Source organism: Onychomys torridus, chromosome 9 (genome assembly GCF_903995425.1).
Source record: "Onychomys torridus chromosome 9, mOncTor1.1, whole genome shotgun sequence".
In the NCBI taxonomy this organism is placed as follows: Eukaryota; Metazoa; Chordata; class Mammalia; order Rodentia; family Cricetidae; genus Onychomys; species Onychomys torridus.
In genome coordinates this window covers 54,712,572-54,733,928 of record NC_050451.1, presented here as the reverse complement: position 1 = coordinate 54,733,928, position 21,357 = coordinate 54,712,572, and the positions used below count along the sequence as shown (strand labels likewise).

The 21,357-nt window shown below is 48.9% G+C and overlaps 1 protein-coding gene across 1 annotated transcript; it reads right to left on the bottom strand.

The window, feature by feature from the left end:
* Positions 1–990: 990 nt before the first annotated feature.
* Chrna2 (cholinergic receptor nicotinic alpha 2 subunit) lies at positions 991–21,055 on the bottom strand. Its single transcript, XM_036199486.1, has 8 exons — positions 20,911–21,055; positions 19,140–19,490; positions 10,394–10,540; positions 9,217–9,368; positions 8,760–8,804; positions 6,296–6,405; positions 2,934–3,957; positions 991–1,817 (listed from the first exon to the last, which is right to left on the bottom strand). The coding sequence occupies exons 2-8, from the start codon at positions 19,147–19,149 to the stop codon at positions 1,692–1,694; spliced, it is 1,614 nt and encodes a 537-aa protein (XP_036055379.1). The 5' UTR covers positions 19,150–19,490; positions 20,911–21,055; the 3' UTR covers positions 991–1,691.
* Between the last annotated feature and the right edge of the window lie 302 nt (positions 21,056–21,357).

The following is a 21,357-nucleotide window of genomic DNA, read 5'->3' as shown; positions in this document are numbered from 1 at the left end:
AGGAGGAGCCAAGACCTGAATTGGTGATTGAGTGAGGACTCATGGGAATTGATAGCAGGGTGTCTGCGTGAGGCCTTTGGGAAGCAGGTTTCCCCTAGGTCTGTCAAGGAGCAGTGTGTGGGCTTCAGAAAGAGAGCATCCTAAGACAGAGAAACCAGGAGCTTGCCCTGCTCTGCTTCCTGCTTTGGTCTCTACATCTGTTAGCAATCTGGATTGCTATTGCTATTAGCTTCTGAGGTCTGGCTCCTCAGGGACTGAACAATCTTCAGAGAGGCCTGATTCCCTGGGATCCTATGCAGTGGAGGGTTTGTAATACTCCAGATGCAAGAACATGCTGCACAGAACCATTCAGAACAGGTTAACCACCTGATGGGACGGTGGGAAGGTTGGGGAGAAACCTCCTTGAAGATTTGATATTGCACAGCAGTTCTGGAGCCCAGAACAACCCTGCTCATTTCTTTCCACTACTCAGAGTGAATGAAGGGTCCAGGTGCTGAGTTCTGTCCCCCAGCATGGGGCTGGGCTGGAGAGAATGTAAAAGCCGAGACCCTGCCCTGAAGGATGTAATCTAAAGAGCTTGAAGCAAAGCTCTCAGGTCCTATGCAAAGCATGCTGACAGAGCAGGGAATCGGGACCAGGGCCTGTGAGCGACAAGAGGGGTACCCACTGTGCAGATTGCCTTGTGTGTCCACTGATGATTTGAAAGTGTCCCTGACCCCTGGCAACAATTGCTGGAACTCTTTGTGGCACAGAACAGTGAGACATGATGCTGAGGGCAGCCTGGGGGCTCAAAGGAGCTTTCAGATGAACAACGGCCCAAGCAGCTGTCTCCACCCAGCTACCCCAAGCATCCACCAGGACATCTAGATGGGTGGTTCTCAACCTCCCAAACATTGCAACCCTTAAATATAGTTCCTTATGTCGTGGTGACCCCCTCCACAACCATAAAATTGTTCCATTGCTACTTTGTAACTGTAATTTTGCTGCTGTTAGGAATTGTAATATAAATACCTGATATGCAGAATATCTGATAAGTGAAAGGGGTCGAGACCTTCAGGTTGGGAACTTTTGTGCCTTACTCCTTGTGGAAATAGCCTTGTGCCACTGATACTGCCTCACGAAACACAGAGACAGAAGACGCTGAACTTTTTCCTCGGTCTGGATTAAAGATACCCCAACCTGCCTTCCCAAGCTCCCCATCCCAAGTTGTCCTCTCTGACACTCTGAATCCAAAGTGCTGTTCAGAGCTCTCTACACTAGATGCTCCCTTTGTCCCCAGGTCCCCATCTTTGGGGCACTGTTCTATTTCCGTTTGCCCTGGTCTGACCCCTCCGTCCCTTTGTTCGATGTTTTGGTTCATATACAGTTCCCATCGCTCTTTCAGGAATATCTTGTTCTCCCTCAAGTCACTGCCATATTGTCACCTTCTGCAGAGGAAATGCCTTCACCCTTTCTAGTTCCTCAGCATCCCTAAACAGGGATCGTGTTGAGTGGTCTCAGCACTTGGCACAACAATGTCACTGTGAGCTGTTCCAAAGAGTATTTGAAGTCCAGACTAGTTTGGGAGCATCATAGGAACACTGCAGACAGATGACATTGACCCAAAAGAACATTCTAGAGATGGCTCCAGTTAGAGAAGACCAGAAGATGGTTGTCAAGGCCACCTTGGAGCCAACATAGAGGACATAAAATCAGATCATTCCAGCCAAGAATGGAGGAAGGAAGAGCCCAGTGGTCCCCAGGAAGCAGATGATAATGAACAGCCAGAGGAATATCCGATCTACCACCATGGCCACATACTTCCAGTCTTCTTTCACCTGAAATTAGAATCAGGCTTATGGTAACAAAAGCCAGGCTTTGGGAAGAAGTGTCCTTCCCATGTCCAGCCCCATGGAGGCAGCAGTCACCAGCCATACTGAAGGCTTGGGAAACTGAGGTTATCCCAGGCATAGAGATGGGTGTAGGGAGAAAACAGGCTTAGCTCAGGGCTGACACATCCCTGGGAGTCCCATTCTGTCTTTCCCAATGTCCATGTGCTCCTAGGTGTAAGAGTCCAGAGGGATAAAAGGAGCTGCTAGGACCACCAAGAGGGTATGGGCCCTCCAAATCAGAATTTAAATGTAACTCACAGCAGCTATGTAGCTGCCAAATGCTGTGCTGCCTCCCCACTGACCTGCAGGGGGCAGAAAGAGGCAGTTTGTGGCCCAGGGTGGGTCAGCAGGGAAGAGCTGGGTCTCTGTGGCTCTACCACTCATAGCAGAGGATCTAAATTCTTAGACACTTACAAGTGAGTGATAATGCTCTCATCTACTCAATCAGGTCACCCCATAGTGACCTCAGGTCTTTCATCTTTCTCTTGGTTGGTAAGGGGATAAGCAGGTTCTGAACACTAAGTACTATGAGCAGCATTGGAAAGGAGAGGCCACCCTCATTCAGCCTACCTTCAGTCCAATGCTGTTCAGTCTACAGGGCTTAGGAAAAAGTCACAAAATGATGGAAGAGTCTTCTGCCACAGGGGAGTGTGGAGGCCAGTGACACACTGAGGCCATTTGGACTTGGCTTTTGTCTCTGCAGACAGCATTCTCTCACTCCCTTGCCCTGCCCCTACCTCCTCCCGAGAAAGGCTGGCCAGCAAACACCATGCAGAGGGAGACCAGCATCTGAGCTCCAAAGCCTCTAATCACTCTCTCCCATTAGGTTGAGCAGAGGGTGACGGGCCCTGTGGTATCCTGCCATTGGCCAGGAAATGACCAAATAACCTCTAGCTAGAGTGCCTCTCTTGTGATAGGGTCAAGACCCCACAGACATGACTGAGAGACACTGGTCCTTACAGGAAGGGAAGGGTTATCCAAGCTGATACCCTAGGGTGGCAGTGTTCCCTACTAAGCTGGCAGAATCACCCACGGAGGAACCCCTCCCTCAGCCCAACTCACCGAAGAGTCAGCATCCTCAGACCTCAGATGGTCAGCAATGTAGTGTACATCTTCCAGCGCTTTCTGTATCTGAGGTGACAGCATGATCTCACTATCCTGTGATGGAGCCTTGGCCTCAGGCTCCAGGGCCCTCAGATGCAGGCTACCACAGCCGTAGAGGACACCCATGGAGGGGTCTGGGAGGCCTCCACACATACATATGTTTTCATCCTCCTCCTCTTCCTCTGTCTCCTCCCTTTCTTCAGCATCTGTGTTGGTCTCCAGCCAGTGATAAGTAGGACTGAGCTTCAGACCCGGAGAGCCATGGAACTCCACAGGTGGCAGGGGCCGGTTCATCATCAGCCAGCGAGGCACCTGGCCTAGCAGACCCACCCTCACCCACGAGGGCATATTGTGGGTGCTGGGGGAGCGGTGGTGTACATTAAGCACGAAGACCGTGATGACGATGGAGAGGGTGACGAAGATCATGGTGAAGAGCAGGTACTCGCCAATGAGTGGGATGACCAGCGAGGTGGACGGGATGATCTCTGTGATGAGGAGCAGGAAGACAGTGAGCGAGAGCAGAACTGAAATGCAGAGCGTGATCTTCTCTCCGCACTCGGAGGGCAGGTAGAAGACCAGCACAGTGAGGCAGGAGATGAGTAGGCATGGAATGATGAGGTTGATGGTGTAGAACAGCGGCAGCCGGCGGATAACGAAGTAGTAGGTGACGTCGGGGTAGATCTCCACACAGCAGTCATACTTCTTGCTGTTATAGGTCCCGGTGGCATTGATAATGGCCCACTCGCCGCTTTCCCAGTAGTCCTTCAGGTCCACCATCTGCTCCATCTGCTCCAGGTCGATCTTGGCCTTGTCATATGTCCAGGAGCCAAACTTCATCTTACAGTTCTGCTGGTCGAAGGGGAAGAAGGTCACGTCGATGCTGCAGGAGCTCTTGTAGATGGCTGGGGGCACCCAGTGCACAGCGCCCGTGAAGAAGACATGGGCCTTGGTCATGTGGGTCACTGCAAACTCCCCATCTGCACTAGGGAGAGGAAATAAGCTGGGGTCCGGCATACCTGCTTACTCCAGGAAACTGGCAGCAGGACAACTGGGTAAACAAAGTCAGCCATTGATTGGCTAAGTAGGCCTATTTATGAAGTGTGTGAATCTCTGCTGCAGACAAATGTATCCTGAGTTGTCTTTTCAAATACGTTGTTTTAATTGCGGAAGTAAAAATTTTAAAGAACTAAACAATAACCATTATTGCTGTTTTGACATTATACTTATATATCTGGCTATCAAAAAGACTGTAATTTTATGTATTTTGAATCATGGGACATTTGTAGTCTGATTCCCTATTTTTATTCATTTAGCATGTTGAGGTTTTTTTGCTGGGGGTCTCACTAAAAAGCACAGGCTGGTCCACAATTTGCTGGCTGGATTTGAACTTGTGATCTTCCTGCCTCCGTATCCTGCATTCTGGGATTACAGGTGTGCTCCCCGACACCTGACTAGGAAAATGATTTTTGAGTGTTCTCCCTTGCTAATGAGTGGGAAGTCAGCTCCAGAAGGGGAGGGTCCTGACTTTTGCACCTAGATCTTTTGTTTCTTTCCAGAGACCTAACGTTTTGGCTGGTGGGGAAACTCCCTGTAGCCTGTGCATTTAGCAGAGTATGGGGGGCCATTTTCATCTACGAGGGCCTGTACCTGAGTGGTGTAAGACGTGATCCCTGCCCTTGGGGAACTACATGGGAATGAGATGGATTCACACGACATCACCGTACCATAGGGCATTTGGAACGCTCCTGAGACCTGGAGGGACTGACTTCTGTCTGGGCTGAACAGGGCTGCTGTGAAGGTTCTCTTTTAACAAGACCTTGACTTGTCAATGGCAGTAGGATTTAGCTGGGATGTGAGACAAGGTCATAAAGCAGAGGGGCTCACAGGAAGAGATTGACAGTCAGGACTGGGGTCTGAGTCCCCCTGGGTGGTAGTCTAGGCTAGTCTTTAAATCCCATCCCTACTTCCTACATTAAACCCAAACCAGTCATGATCATTTTGGCCATTTGACCACTAGATGGCAACAGGCTCCCTTTTGGGGCAAGAGACCATGTGATTGCGTCGACCTTTTGCCTATTAACCCGGAGGAGTGTATGTGGGGCACACGCTTTAAATGCCTGCAGCAGTTTGGACTAACCTTCGTTCTTTCAGAAGGACTCTATGTTGCAACCAGGGATCAATGACCAACCCCTTACTGGCAATCTTAGAACTCAGATGTGTCTGCCTCTGGGACTTTGCTCCTGATCTCCATCACACAGAAGCAGAAACTGGAGATCCTAGGTGCCAGCTCAGGGCACAGAGATGGGGTGTGGGGGCTGGGGTGGTGTGATGCCGCAGAGGCAAACAGCAGCTGTCGGGGGTTAGACTGTCGGAGGTTGATTGTATTATCCAAAATTATGTGACCCCACCCACCCACCAAGAACCTTCTATGCCTAGTTGTATCTTAAGAAAGTAGTGGTGTCCCCCAGAGACCTGCTTTACAGAGTGATCAGCAGGAGACACAGCCATTATTTAAGTGTTAACATCTGGGCTTCTCAGTGAAATCTTACCCAAGTGGGGAAAAAAACAACAACAACCAGTTTTAGTTTCTTTTATGAGAAATTTTATGTGTGTGTGTGGGGGGGTATATGTATGTATGTGGGTGCTGGTGCACATGTATGTGTGTATGTGTGCAGTATGCACACAAGTGGGGGATGCTGGTGCATATTTGAGTGTGTATAAGCCTGAGGTTGATGTCACACTCCATCCTTTCTTGTTTTGTTTTTTGTTTGTTTGTTTTGTTTTTGTTTTTGTTTTGAGACAGAGTTTCTCTGTATAACCCCAGCACTATCTTGGAACTCACTTTATAGACCAGGCTGGCCTTAAACTCAGAGATCTACCTGCCTCTGCCTCCTGAGTGCTGGGATTAAAGGCGTGTGTCACCACTGCCTAGCCCATTTTATTTCTTGAGACAGGATCTCAAGGATCTTAGGCTTTCCATTTTGGCTAAACTGACTGGCCAGTGAGCTTCTAGGATCCACTTGTCTCCCCTGTCCCCAGTGTGCTCGCTCTCTCTCTCTCTCTCTCTCTCTCTCTCTCTCTCTCTCTCTCTCTCTCTCTCTCTCTCTCTCACACACACACACACACACACACACACACACACACACACCACCACCACCACCACCACCGCCACCGCCACCACCACTACCCACACACATTCCCAGCTTTCATGTGGCTGCTGAGGATTCCAACTCAGATCTTGTTTCCCCAGCAAGGGCTCTTACTCACGGAGCCACGTCCCCACTCCTGGGATATATTTGAATTAACAAATGGCCCCTTACTTGTTGTAGAGGACAATGTCTGGGATCCAGATCATCTCTGAAGGGACCCGGAGGGAGGTGATGTTGGCAAACTCAGCTGGGTCCCAGCGCAGCTTGTAATCATTCCACTCCTGCTCAGGAGAGGGGTCAAATCAGGGCACTGCGGCACTGGGGACCTCAAGATGAGCTGTGGGACTCAGAGGTCCCCAGGTCCCTCCTCTAGCCCCACAGAACCAGAAGGGGCCGTGATGCGAGGAAAAGGCTCTGACATGGGTACCAGGCAAGCCATCTCTGATAACCAGCCTGTTTGGCTCTGACGTCATTAGTAACCACAATCCCAGGATGCCAGCACAGGCACACATCGCTCTAGCCCTGCCTCTGGCCCTTGTCCTGACACTCGAATGTGTTATGCATCACTCACTTTCCATGTAGGGCCGGCCAGAGCTGGAGAGTGAAGCCAGGAGCTGTGACCTTCAAACTATGCTCTGCAGATCTCCCTATCCAGGAGTCCTGGCAAGAAGAGGATGCTCTAGCTCCCAACTATGCTCCCACCACAGCAGGTCCAAGTGGGCTTTAAAACCAGATTTGGTTTGTTTTGTTGTTGTTTGTTTTATTTAACGGGGTTTTATGTAGCCAAGTTGCCTCCAACTTGCTATGACAGTCAAATGACCTTGAACTTCAGCTCCTCAGTCTCCACCTCCCAAGCACTGCGATTGCATGCATGAGCCACCACACCCAACTTATGTGGTACCGGGGAATTGAACCTAAGGCTTCCCAGGCAGGCACTATACCAAACTAAGCTATACCCTTCAGTCCCCCAAACAGAGTTCTGACTCTCTGTCTAGGCCATCTTTCAGGATTTCAGGTTCATATAACATCTGGGGACACTGACATCAAATGGGGACATCTTGATGTCATAGGTATATGATAGATGAGTCGCTCACTTTACAAACGGGGAAAGTGAGGCTCCCAGAGTTTTAATAACTCTCCAGCATCTCAGGCTCGTCCCAGGCAGCCGTGGAGAGCCTGGCTCCACCACAGTGCTCTTTCCTTTACTCCTACACAAGCTCTAACACCCTGATACAGGTGACCAGGACAATCATGGTGACCTAGGTCCTAGATCTGCCCACTTCCATGACATGACTGTATGCCTTTCAAAGCTTCTTCCTTACTCCAGTTCCCATTGGTTCATCTGTAGAGATGTGGCTCAGAACCTCCAATGACTCAGGGTGAACAGTGTCAGAAGCAGTTGTCTCAGAGCAACTTCTGACCCAAGCGTCTAACTTGAAGTCGCTATCACACAGCCAGACACTCTCCAGGACCCAGTGAGTCAGGGATTATGCACAAGCCAGCCACAGCGAGCAGGAGGTCTGTTTGAATAACTCAGAGATGCCATCTTCTTGGTCCTTGCGGTTTTCTGCATGCTAGCCTCTGAGACAGGACCAGCCAGGTACCCATGGGGCCAGAGTAATAAGCTGAGGGCAAGGCTAGCTTCCCGTCCCATGGCTTTCTGTCATCTCCACTTGAACTCCTTGGGTTTAGCTGGGCAGACAGGAGGGGTAAGGTAAGATTCCCACTCTGCTCATGCCTTAGTCCCTGAGCCTGCCCAACTGCAGCCCGCCCCAGAGCTCCACACACTCTTCAGTTCTCCTTCCATGGAGAGATGGTATCTTTGTCTCCTCCTGTCTCCAGCTCATTTACTGACTGGGCCTGTATAATTCCATAGGATTGAGGCTGAACCACTTTAGGTCCATACATGACTATCAGCTTCTACGTTCTGTCTCTTGGGACCTTCACTACGGGAGTCATGAACCACCGGGCTTGAATCCATTAGTTCTCCTGTCAGAGACACTAGGGAAGGAACCTGAGGGTATGCATGGAAGGAGCTAAGAGCCCAGCCTTTCAGAATCTTTCAGAGCTTTCCAAACACCCCTCTAAGGGACAAGCATGTAAGGGAAACCATTTTAGAAAGCAACAGACTAACCACAACGGGCCAGGTGTCACCTTGGTCACCATTCAAAGCAGAGACAGCTAACTGAGCACCAGGTCACAAATGCATGTGCAGTGGTAAATGGGTTGTTGCTTTATGCCAGTGAGCTCTGGGCTCCTTTGTCAGGCAGCACAGGCTCTGAGCCACACGTAGAAGGAGTTGGGCACATCTGGGTGCCCCCTTGATCTGTGAGGTAGGGGGTGATGATTCAGGAAGCTGTCCTGTGAGCTGTCCTGCAGGACCTGGGACTATGAAGTGCTTGCTTTTAGCAATGGGTCCCTTGGTGCTGTGGGTGACAGTGACAGTGGAGTAAGATCATGGCCACATAAACTCAGCCCCCAAGGAGAGCAGCCTGCCTTACCTCATGCCTTAAGTGACTACTGATCATGACCCATTCATTCAGCATCTTGCTGCTCTGTGATCCTAGATAGTGAGGTCCTAGAAGGGGCTGGGGACTGGGGCCATGCCTGTCAGATCCTACAAAGGAAGGCTTACCTGCTTTAACCAGACATTGGTGGTCATCATTTGATTCTTCTCATCCTGGGGTAGCAGAGACAGAGAGTAACAGCGGTTGGGGTGATTGACAAACCAGCCCAGAAAACGGAGTGCCTAGGAGGCACTTTTGGGACCCACTCACAGGACACCCAAGCCCAGACACCTCTCCTGACTCAGTCCCCAGCACTCAGATTCCTCAGGGTCACCCAGGACATGAAGGGGGACTTTGGACATGTGTTTTAGAAAACTATCTTTTGACAACCCATGCTCTTAGGGGCTCCAAGGCTTGGGAAGGAAGGCACCATGGCAACCCAACTAGGTAGCTGTAATCTGTAGCCAGGGTAGGCTTTGAGGGCTTGTGGGAGAAGGGCTGAGCTGGATCCAGGGAGGACCATGGGAAAAATCAAGTGTGCTGGAGGGCTGATCAAGGGAACACAGGGTGAAAGGGAAGACCCACCACATCTATAAGCTGGGCAATGGATAGTCCAAAGCGCACGATGACCACATCTGAAGTGTTGGGCACTGGCCGTGCCCAGCGATTGTAGCTTCCAAACAGGTGTTTGAACAGGCGGTCCTCAGCCTGAGTGTGTGAGCCTTGCTGGGCCACTACTGTGGGATAGGAATAGAAGAGAAAGAGTCTGCATGAGGCCAAGGAGGTGAGCCTGTGGTTTCCTTTCCATCTCCCATCAAAGCAGAGACACTCACCATCATGTAGCCTCAGAACGGGGATACAAATAGGAAGTACATCTCAAACCCCATTGGCGATTCTGTAGATTAATGCATACCAGCACTTAACACGGCCCCAAGGACACCAGACAAGCAGCATACACTTGCAGTGCCTTCCAGATTTCGAGTAAAGAGTCAGGGAGTGAGGGCTGCCATAGGCAAGCAAGAAAGCTTAGACCTATAAACAAGTCTCAGCCAGAACCAAAGAGCCCCAAGGGAGACAGGAGTATGGGGGTGGCTGAGAGGGGCTTCACCCACTGCTGGGAGCTGGCTGATGGTGAGATTTTTTTTTCCTTTCCATCCACTCTTCTGACAAGGTACTGATGCCCATGAGAACATCTTCTCCCATGAAGGGTACCACCCTGAGTTCTTAAATCACCATCTCTGACCAGGTCTCATCAGCTGGGCAAAAAGCTCTGCAACACTGTCTGCTGAAATTTATCATGTCCTTTCCACTGTGATTTTGCAAATTAGCTTCCCCATTCTAGGGCTCTGCTGCCTGAGCAGACAATGAACTACTTTAGGGGGAAAGAAAGCCCCAGCAGTCACTGAGACAGAAAGCAGAGCAATGACCACAGCCACCATGTGTGCCCCCACATACCTGTCCCAGCCTGTGTGCTGGGTGCAAGCTTCCTTCATCCCCATAGTAACCTTGAGTGATCCATGATGCTGTTTGCATTTTGTAGACAAGAATATTGGAAAAACTTGGGGCATTCGAGGTAACAAATCTTCTAGTGCTAGAGAAGACAGCCCCTCGTCTTCACCCTGCGGGGCTGGCCACCCAGCCAATGACCTTGAATGCCCCCTGTAGCCTAGAAGTGAGCTGGTCCTCAGGAAAGTCTACCATGTGGTCTGTGAGTGTACAGGAGTAAGGTGGAGTCTTAGTAATAGTGCTGGCACCCACTCACCTGCTGACATCGGGAAGAGACACCAGAAACAGAGACGTATCCAGAACTGCAGAGAAGGATGGGAGGGGGTCATGGCTTTGGAGGGTCCTGGTCTCCCTTGGACCGCTAGGAGCTGGCTTCTGCAAGGCCCTGTCTCTCCCACTGCAACTGAATAAGGGAAGGACTCTTAGGGTCAAGAGACGTGACGTGTAGTGTCTTTGTCTTTCATACTCCACGAAGGTTTGAAAGCTGAGTAAATGGCTGTCAGTGGGCCTGCCTGGAGTGCTTGACCTCGGCTGCTTTGCTTCTTGGAGGAGCAGCTTTCTTCTCTTTTCCAGAGTCACTCAAGTGCTGACAAGCTAAGACATGACTGACCTTCACAGAGGAAGGTACTACATTCCTTCCATAGCAGCCTCAACTCTTCATCTATAAAGTGGGGACAACCATCCTGGAAAATGGTGGTCAGCAGAAAAATGTGGTTACTAGTGACAATGACCCAAAGATGCAGGCAACCCAATGCCTGTCAGCGATGGACAATTGAGCCAAGGATGGCATATCTAAACAATGGACTACTGCAGTGATATTTTATTTGTGCTCTAACATATAAAGCTTGCCCAGGGATCAGAGGACAAAGCCAGCCACTGTATTAAATATAGAGGTCAGGCAGTGGTATCACATGCCTTTAATCCTAGCAATCCAGAGGCCGAGATTCATCCAGATCTCTATGAGTTCAAGGCCACACTAGGAAGAGAGTCAGGCATGATGACACACGCCTTTAATCCCAACACTATTAACCACAGAGGTCTGGAGGTCTGCACAGACGGACAGGAAGTGATAGAGCTGGGCAGAAAAAGGAAGTGATGTAGCTGGGCAGAGAGAAGAAGTAAGATGGCAGGGCACAGAAAGGTATATAGGCGTGAGTATACAGGAAGTAGCTCTCTTGGGCTGAGGAATTCCTAGTGGTAAGAACTTGTGGCTGGCATGTTCTATTCCTCTGATCTTTTAGCTTTCACCCCAATATCTGGCTCCAGGTCTTTTATTAATAAGACCATTCAGCAATTCGTGTTACAGAATACAATGCAGGCATCAGAAGGAATCAAGCGCTAACATGGCATTTGTGATTGGCAGGATGAACTTCAAAATCATGCTGTGGGAAGGAAGCCAGCCACACAGTGCAGGAGTCTGTTGGTGGGTGCATTCCAGGTCAGGTGAGTCTGGAAACCTGATGCAGATGAGTGAGTGGAAGGGAGTAGGGATAATTGCCGATGATCAATGGCTGCCTTTGGGGGCGGGGTACGGACTTGGAGACGGTTCTGGTATGACATAGTGGTAGTGGTTGCATAATTCTGCAAATATAATAAAATTGACCAAATCTTGTGCTTCAAATGGTGAATTATATTTCAAAAGGCTGTTATTTAAAAATGTTCTTGGTTAGTAAGATGTGACCATCCTCTGTAGGCTATAGGATGGTGGACATGGAGCTGATGCAGGAAGGCCCTGGGGTTGAGAGAGACAGATACTCGTGGTGGTTAAAAATGTCTCACACGGGAGAGTTGGAGAGAAGCAGCATCCTAATCTAATAAGTTATTTTACACAGTGTAGGGCTCAATCACATGACTACAATGGTCACTAAGTACTGCCTTTACATATTCCAGGGTTGAGGAGATGGCTAAGTTGGTAAAGTGCTTGCCTTGCAAGCACAAGGACCTGAGTTCGAGCCCCAGACCTGTCTTAAAACACTGGGTGTAGGGTCATGTACTTGTAATCTCAGCACAGGGGAGGTAGAGACAGGTGATCTCTGGGACTAGCTGGTCACCCAGACAAACCTAGTCAGCAAGCCCTAGTCCCAGTGAGAGACCTTATCTCAAAATTAATTAATTGATTATTAGTAAAAAATAAAAAGGGATAATGCCTGAAGAACATCTGAGGCTGTCCTTTGATCTCTAAACATATGTACATACGTGGGTACCCACACACATGTACACCATCACATACACACAGTTTATATATGTAAATGTCCATGTGGGGTGCTATGTGTATATGGCCTAGAGATAGAATACTGGCCCTTAGCACAGACACATGATTTCCTTTTGACAGTGATGAGAATGTACTGGGACATTCTGAAATGTTTTGGAATGGTGATAGGTGTACAACGTTCTTAAAGCCCTGAATGCCCCTAATAGTTAATTTTATATTGTGTGTTCTTAACCATGGCTTCAGAAAACATGAGTAAGAGAGTGCTTTAAACATAGAGGCAGGCCGGGCAGTGGTGGCACACGCCTTTAATCCCAGCACTCAGGAGGCAGAGGCAGGCAGATCTCTGTGAGTTGGAGGCCAGCCTGGGCTACAGAGTGAGTTCCAGGACAGGCACCAAAGCTGCACAGAGAAACCCTGTCTAAAAAACAAAACAAAAACAAAAACAAAACACAAAACACACACACAAAACAAAACAAAACAAACAAACAAACAAACAAAAAAAAAAACCATAGAAGTGGCCACATCCCTGCAGGCATAGGAATCTGAATTGTTACCAATGGAGCTATGAAGCTACTGTTCTCTGGCCCTCACGTTCTGGTCTGTCCTGTCCCCATCCCAAACAACCAGCAGAGAGGCTAGCATCACCAGCAAGCTGCTGTCTCTCCTCCACACCGTCAACGTCACCCTGTATTGTGCTCCTAACCCCATCCAGAGTCTGCAAACACGGCTTTGAGTTCTGGCCATGTCCCTAACACCACTGGCAGTTCAGCTTATCTGTAGGACAAGCTGTAACCTCCCAGAACAGGTGCATAGTCCAGTGGGGTCATAGGTGTCCATAAGTGAACTCCTAACACTAAAGAGGAGAGCCAGGCATTGGGCTGCTGCTGGGGGGTAAATGCCCTGTGACCCAGTGGCAACACAAAGTGACTGTGCCAAGTAGGGAAAGTGTGAGTAGGTGAGCATCAATATGCTGCAGTTTGGGGGAAATACTACTCTAATTGACATCTCCAGGGTGTATCTTGAGAGTAAGCTCTTCCTGCATCCACTTTCACAAAAGGTTTCAATTCAGAAACTCACTGAAAATTGATTGAGATTTTGGGCCCCTGACCCACAGGCCCCTCCCCCACCACATCCAACCTCTTCACCCAGTCAGATTCTGCGGTCCTTCTCCAGGGTCTAGCCCACAAGTGTGGTCCTCATACCTCATCAAGGAAACTTCTCTTTGAGACATAGAGAGACCATCTGGTCCCAGCTGATACGTTTGTCACTATCCCCTGCACCTAAAGCTCCAGATCATTGTTTGGAAACAAGGGTGAGGTGGAGTCTCCTAGAAATGTCAGAAACTACATCCCACAAGTCTCACCAACATGGCTGCTTAAACATGAGCTGAATAAGGATGACTACGATAGACATGTAAACATGAATGGGGGAAGGCCCATGAGGCCTCAGCCCCACACAAAGAACCACAGACAAGTAAGGAATGTGGAGAGCTGGAGAAATAGTCTTCCCCAGGGAAGAGCACACCAATTAGTTATCCAATGCCAAATGGCCAGCCTTTATACATATGAGCAGGATTATACAGACTAAGTAGGTTTTATTAATGTGTATAGGAATGTATATATGTCAATAAGTTTTTTTTTTTTTTAAAAAAGAGGCCATGAATTTGAAAAAGAGCAAGGGGCAGAGGTGCATGGGATGGTCTGGAGTGAGGGAAGAGAAAGCAGAAATGATGTGATCACATTACGATCTTGAAAAAAATACTTGAAACATTTTGACATTTTCATTTAGTCCCTGTTCCCTTGGGAGGATGCCGCCCCGGTCACTAGTTACGTTTATGCCAGTGCTATGCAGCACACAGTGTGACCACACCTTTCCCAGCTCTATCTTGTTCCTGGAGAGGGGCCTGGCTTTGTCCTAAGCCCCCCACCACCCCAAATGTCCCGGGGAGCAGGTAGAAAAGGCTAGCGATTTCCCAAAGGTGTCAGCTCTGGCAGACTCTTCCAGAACAGCACCCCGACAGGGAAGCAACAGGAAGACCTGCCATGGGAAGCAGTCCTCACACATGGCACCATCCTCAGCCACCTCTGGAGTGCTGGGCCCGCTTCCCCAAGCCCGGCTCCTTCGCCCCCAGGGAGAGTGATCAGGGCCAGCAGGCTCTTTTATCTCTTCACCTTTCTTTCTCCTGTGTGCCTGGTGTCGCCTGTTGTCTTCCAGGTGCCAGGGTTAGAGGCATTGATAACTAATTGACACTTTTCTACATTTTCCAAATTCTCTACCTCAAGCATAATATTGAAATGTCTTTTTAGTATGGAACAAAACCCATGGTATGTTGTATGTCATCCTCCTGCCTCGAGGGTGTGGCTTCACTCAAAAGTCACATAGACCTTAGATTCCAGTCTGTCATTTGAATGGATATAAGCGATCAGAGTCAATTGTGTGATGGAAGGAATAACCCACATCCCCGAGAGCCATAATAAAGAAAACATTGTCTATGCAGACAGTGGAAGACCATATAGCCTTAAAAAGGAAGGTCCTGACCTTGAGTACAGTATGCTAACTGAAATAAGATGGATGTAGAGAAACAGACACTGTGTAACTCCACTTCCAGGAGGACACACCTGGAGTCATCAGATTCCCAGAGACAGAAGTAGAGTCGGGGAGGGGGGTGAAGAGCAGAGTGTCAATGGTTCTCGAGACAGAGGAGATAGCAGGACACCATGTTGCTGTACTTGCTGTCGGATGGGCTGAGGGCATGGTTCACCATGGTACCTGTATTTTATCACAGTAGTAACAATCCATCTGGGTCCATCTGTAATCTCACTAGGTTTACAACATCTGAACTCTCTCATACCACCCAAACTGGGGCAAAGGTGGCAGGGGCTCCAAGAAAAGCAGAATCCACCTGTGAACTCCCTCCTTGGGATGAGGACTCAGAAGAAGCCCTGTTGCCAACTGGCATCTGGAAATGAAGACCAAGTTCTCAGCTCGCTCTGCCTCCTGTAAAATGTGCCTAAGGAGAACAGAGGCCAGGAGAGCGGATAGGGAATAGCAAGGCTTGCCAGCAGGGCTAGGAAATGTGACCAGGGGAAACATCTGCTGTTACCAACCTGGTTACTTAATTTGTGTGTAACTTGTACATGTGTGCGTTCTATTGTATGGGTGTGCTTGTGTGTGTGTGTGTGTGTGTGTGTGTGTATACATGCACGCATGTGTGTAATTTGTGCGTGTGTGCATTCGATTTTATGGATTTGCTTGTGTATGTGCAAGTGTGTATAGACATATAGAGGCCCCAAGTTGACACTGGGTGTCTTCCCCAATCAGTCTCCACTTTATTTTTGAGGCAGAGGCTCTCACTGAATCTGAAGCTTGCCAATTCCAGTCAGTCTGGCTATCCAGCTTGCCATCAGGGATGTTGTCATGCCTCTGCCTCTGGAGTGCTGGGATTATAACCGGCCTCCACAATAGCCTGACTTTCACCTGGGTTCTGAACTCCAGCCTGCACACTTGAGTGGCAAGCTCTTTATCCATCAAGGCATCTCCACAGTTCCCTGACTGCCTCTTCTTTATTCATTTCTTTCTCCTACCTGACACTTTGCCAAGGCCAACAATGTGTACACTGAGTAACAGGGACAAAGGATAGTAGCACGAATTCTAATTGATCTTAATAATAAAAAGATGGAGCCAGATACAGGCGTAAGTGCTGAAAGATCAAAGAAGTAAAGGCGCACGCCACAACTACTTCTTACCTCACCAGCTCCTCAGCCAAAAAAGGGGCTGAGCTCCTGTCTCCTCCAGACTTATATTCCTCTCTCTGCCCAACTGTATCACCACTTCCTGTCTCCACCTTCCTAGGGCTGGGATTAAAGGTGTGTGCCTCCACCACTTGGCTCTGTTTCTCTTTTAGACTGGTTCAATCTTATGTAGCCCAGGGTGGCCTTCAACTCCTGATCTTCCTGCTTCTTCTTCCCAAGTGCTAGGATTAAAAGTGTGTGCCATCACTGCCTGGCCTCTATGGTTAACTAGTGGCTAGCTCCACCCCTTGATCTCCAAGCAAGATTTATTTGTTAGAGCACAAACAAAATACCACCACAGAGAACAAAATTACTTGGAAGACAGAGAGGAACCACAAGAAAGAATAATTCCAGATAACTTACCTGTCACACACACCCTGGTGCTCTGCCTGATGTGTTCATTTGTCCCCCTTGTGGGTTCTGAAGACATCTAGGGATGTCCCTAGTTCCTCAGGCTTCTCTTCAAGATTTAAATAGCTATCTGTTTGGGGAAACCCTTCCTTAAGTCTGATTCTGTACAAACACCTGAGAAAGACTTTAGCTGGGTTAAGCTGAGAGATCTGGAGTATGTGGCTAGTCCTTTGCGTCTCTTCCTCTCTTTCTCTCATCCTCTACCCTGGGGGACTTCAAGGTCACCAGGCCTTCAAATGTACCTGCGTGTGTGAGTGACTTGGGCTTTACTCCCACTGTCATAATCAGCCAGGGGTTACAAAGAGGAGTTACAGAACTCAGTTCCTGGGCCTGAAGAGATGGCACAGTGACTGAGGCCTGGGATCAGTCTTCAGCACCCATGCCCATTAGGCAGCTTACAATGGCCTGTGAACCTAGTTCCAAGGATCTGATACCTGCTTCTGGCTTCCACAGGCACCAGGCATGCACATGGTAAATAGACATCCATGCCCAAGAAACAGTTGTGCACATAAAATAATAAATGATAAAAAATTTAAAACCTCAGTTCTGTATATTCGGCATCCAATGGGTATAAAGACACACTGTTTTGTTCTTATGCTGGGAGATAGGCTGGGTAAGTGCTGGGAAGGACCATTCCAGGGTTTCCCTTTATGCTAGCTCCTAGAAAGTCTTCCTGAGTACAGTTTACATTGATGTCCCTCAGGCCACAAAGCACTTTGGTACCCTTGCCCTCATGAGGACTCACATCACCCCTGGGAAGGTCTGGAGGAAAAGTCCTAATGTCTCCTGTGTAAAGTCCTAATGTCTCCTGTGTATAGCTAAAAGGCTGTTGCAACTCGGAGAAGTCGAAAGATTTACCCTAGTTCATAGAGCTTAAAAAACAAAAAACAAAAAACAAAAACAAAAACAAACAAACAAACAAAAAAACAATAAGACTGGGAGCAAGCTCGAGCTCTCTGTTTCCAAATTATATGGTGATGGCATCAACCACATGGGTGACTATGCAGGAGCTCAGTCAATACTTGGCTGTGTTCTGGAAACACCAACACTATGACCATCATTGCCAAGCTACCGTCAAGATTAGGGTCTGTGAGAGAACAGGTGTTCATTTCCAAGCTGGGATCACCTGGATCCAAAGTTCTAGACTATTCCTCTGTATGCAGGTCACTGACTCTTCCTTTCAAATGATACCAAAGCTGCAAATTCCAAGATTACAGTCTGAATGTACCACAGGGAATAAAGACCTGCTTCCTCCTGTTAATGAGGCCAGGGGTGCAGGCATGCTGAAGTTGGGCTGTTTAGAGATCCAGGGAGAGATGTCTGTTAAGGGTTGTTGGAACAATGTGTAAATGAGATGCAATTGGCTCCAGAGGATATGTTTGAGTCGCCTCAGATTTCCACCTTTTGTAATTAGCCCACTGTGATCATTTCATTAATTTGTCACCGGAAACCAAAAGGAGAAATTGTTCCAGGTAATCAGCAGTAATTAGAGTAAGCTTCCAGCACTAGTTACAAAGATAATTTAAAGTGAGAGGCTCTGAACTGTGAGCCCCAGCATCGCTGGATTAGCAGTTCTGGGATAAGGATGACAATGGAGTGATGTCACTATGTATTAAGTCTGGGTAAATGATGTCTATGTAAACAAACACACAAACAAAAGCTGTTTGTTCGTAAAGGGCTCAGGGGTAGATGTTCCCATTGGAGTGATGCTCACCAGGATCTAGTACATCCTCCACAGCCCCGGCTCCATTTACAGCCTTGCTCACCTAGCTGGTCCACTGAAGCCAGTGCCAATTGGACCTTCTTCTCTGTCCACCTTCCTACCGCAGTGCCTCTTAGCTGCTCACTCATCGGAATGCAGTCTGCCCTTTCCAGAAGCACTGCTTCTTCCTTCTTCCCCCAGACATGCTTAACTCCCCCTCCTGAGTGCTGTCTAGGAACCCCTCATGCAGCACCGAACAGGCAGTCCCAGATCCCCACAGAAGAGACCCCCCAGATCAGAGGAAATGTTACCGATGGTTCATTTTTCCAAATAATATCCACTGAGATGCGCCTGAGATGGGGAGTGCACTCTGCTTCCATGGCATCTCTGCTCAGTGACCTGCTCATCACAGGAGCTCAACCTCTCAAGATCAAGTAGAATCTTGAAGGTCATGTACCTTCATCAGCTGATGCAGTTCCCTGTCTACCAACTCCAGCCTTGATCCACACAAGCCATGAGGACTTGCTACCTTTCACGTCAGTAAACCCCTCTCCTGTCTGTTTCTAATTCACCTAAGTGTGTAGAATATTCACCAAGTGAATAAATGAAGGCACAAGAGAATGGTAGTGATAAAGGCACAGAAGTGGACACTACTGCAGGACAGGAGTAGCCCCCACCACTCAGAAGCGCTGCTTTCACAGTGTTCTGAAGTGGTCCAGCAGGGTCAACCAGGAGGCTGAATTCTGCCCAGCAGCAGGTGACTTCCAGCATTCTGATATGACCAAGTGCTCATAAGTTGCTAACTTCCTTCTAAGCTCACACCCATAGTCTCCCCAACATGCTCAGCACCCCTAGTCTAAGCCTTAGGAATAACTTGCTTACTTACCTGTGGTCATAGAAGAACACAGACCACTCAATGCATGCAGGGAACCAGTTGGCTGGGAGACTGTAGGTAGCTGACGAGGGTCCCTCAGAAGCAGCGTGACAGGTACGGAATGGAGCTCAGTTGCTTCAGCTCATGCTTGCACAGGTGCAGAAACCGGAGGTTTCAGGAGGCGCTGTTGGGATGAGGGACTCAGGCTAGCCTCCTGGGAGTGGGTGGCCAAGTTCAACAGAGTGGTCAGTTTTTCTGGGGCTGTGCAGCTCCAGGAGACAGCGAAGGCTTCATGTAGGTGCCACTGAAGAGGCTATCTTGGAAAGCCACCAACACTAGGGCCTCTGCTGGTAAAGTCCAAGCCTGCTCCCAGGAGAGACCACAGGCAAAGCAAGAAAGCAGACTCATACTGTGCTCTCATACTGTGTTCTCATCTCTCTCTCTCTCTCCCTCTCTCCATCTCTCTCTCTCTCTCTCTCTCTCTCTCTCTCTCTCTCTCTCTCTCTCTCTCTCACACACACACACACACACACACACACACACACACACACACACACACACACACACACTGAAAGGAGGAGGAAGAGTCTATGACTATTCACTTTGTGTCCAGCACAGATCCTGGCTCTGAAGGACCTTAGGCTCCAGGACTGCCACCTAGAGTGTGCTTGGATCCTGACTGAATGCACCTCAGATCAGGTCCTCCAGACTTGTGGGTCTATCTGTCATAACAATGTACAGTAGTCAGCAAAATAGGAGTGAGCCGTGAAACATCCAGCTGACAGTTTCCTCCGTCCTCAGTTGCTGCCATCCTTTCTTACCTGCAAAATACTGCCCCCCCCCCACTCCAACCACTGTCTGAGGATGCCAGGGACAGACCCTGCCTGCTTGGCTTCAGGCATGTCTTCTTGCCCTCCTTGCCAGTGACCTCGATTTCTATCTTCTGGAGATGCCAGGATGCCATGCTCCAAATCTATAAGCTGACAATGCCTTTATGATTTGTAAGGTTTCACAGCCAGGGTTGTGCACCTAGCGGCCTGTGATCTCCATGGCATCCCCATGCATTTAGTGGCCCCAGGCTTCCTCATGCCTTCACCTCTCCTTCCTCACATCCCCTTCCCCTCATCACCTCCCATCTCAGTAACTCCAAGCCTCCCCATTGAACTGCTGGTTCTCTCGGCTTTCTGTCTTTGATGGGCACAGGCTGCTCAGTTCGATTTCCAGTTCTTCTCAGTCATGACTTTATGACCTCAGGCAAGTCTCTAAAGGTGGTTGTGCCTCAGTTTCCTCAAAAGTAAAGGGGAGTGTAAATGGTAGTGCCCATCCATAGGCTTCCTATGAGTACTACAGGAGTATAAGCACCATAAGTTGCCTCCAAGAGTGAGAGTGTCTGTGATGTTTGTACAAACACAGACATTGGCATGCATTATATTTATTGGTGAGCATTTGATTGCTAAAATCAGAAAACACTCACAGTCCCACTAACCATGATTAAAAATGTTACTACAATATCTTGGCATATGCAAAAATGAAGCTGGCTGCATGTCTTCTGCATCTGGAAACTGGAAGATGGGAAGGAGAGGGGGAGGAAAGAAGCAGAGATGGAGGGAAGGAAGAAGAGGAAGAGATGGAGCGAGAAAGAAAAAGGAGGAAGGAGGAAGGAAGGAGGAAAAGAAAGCATCAGACTGTATCTGTCGAGATCCTCGGCTACAAGCAATAGAAACAACCATCATTTCAGTAAAGCAGAAGATAAAGCCAATGGGCAGCTCTCAGCAGCACTTACAAAACTGGTGGGTCTGCTTGGAGGTCAGGTGGGAACACAGGAGGCATCAGCTCCCAGAGCAGCCCCGTGGCCTGTGTGGTAGGTGGGCTGCAGAGCCAGGCATCCAAACTCAAAGCATCGCTGGTACTGCTCTCCCCGCTTTCCCTGGAAATCAGCCATTGCTGCTGCTGCTGCTGCCGCTGCCACAATCAATTCTCCTCCCTCCCTGGTTATTCCAGTTGCTGGCTCCTCACACAAAGGTCAGGGGAAATGCATCTGATTAACTGTGTGCCCACGAACTGGATGTGAAGAAGGCTGATGAGGCAAGAGTCTGTGTTGGAGGCTCTTGGGTAGAAGGTGGGCTTTGTATCTTCAACAACGGGGGGGGGGGTGTCCTAAAAATATGTAAAAGGTCTAAAATTCTGGGAACCCCCTCCCTCAACCCTGCTTGTTCTAAAAACTCACTCA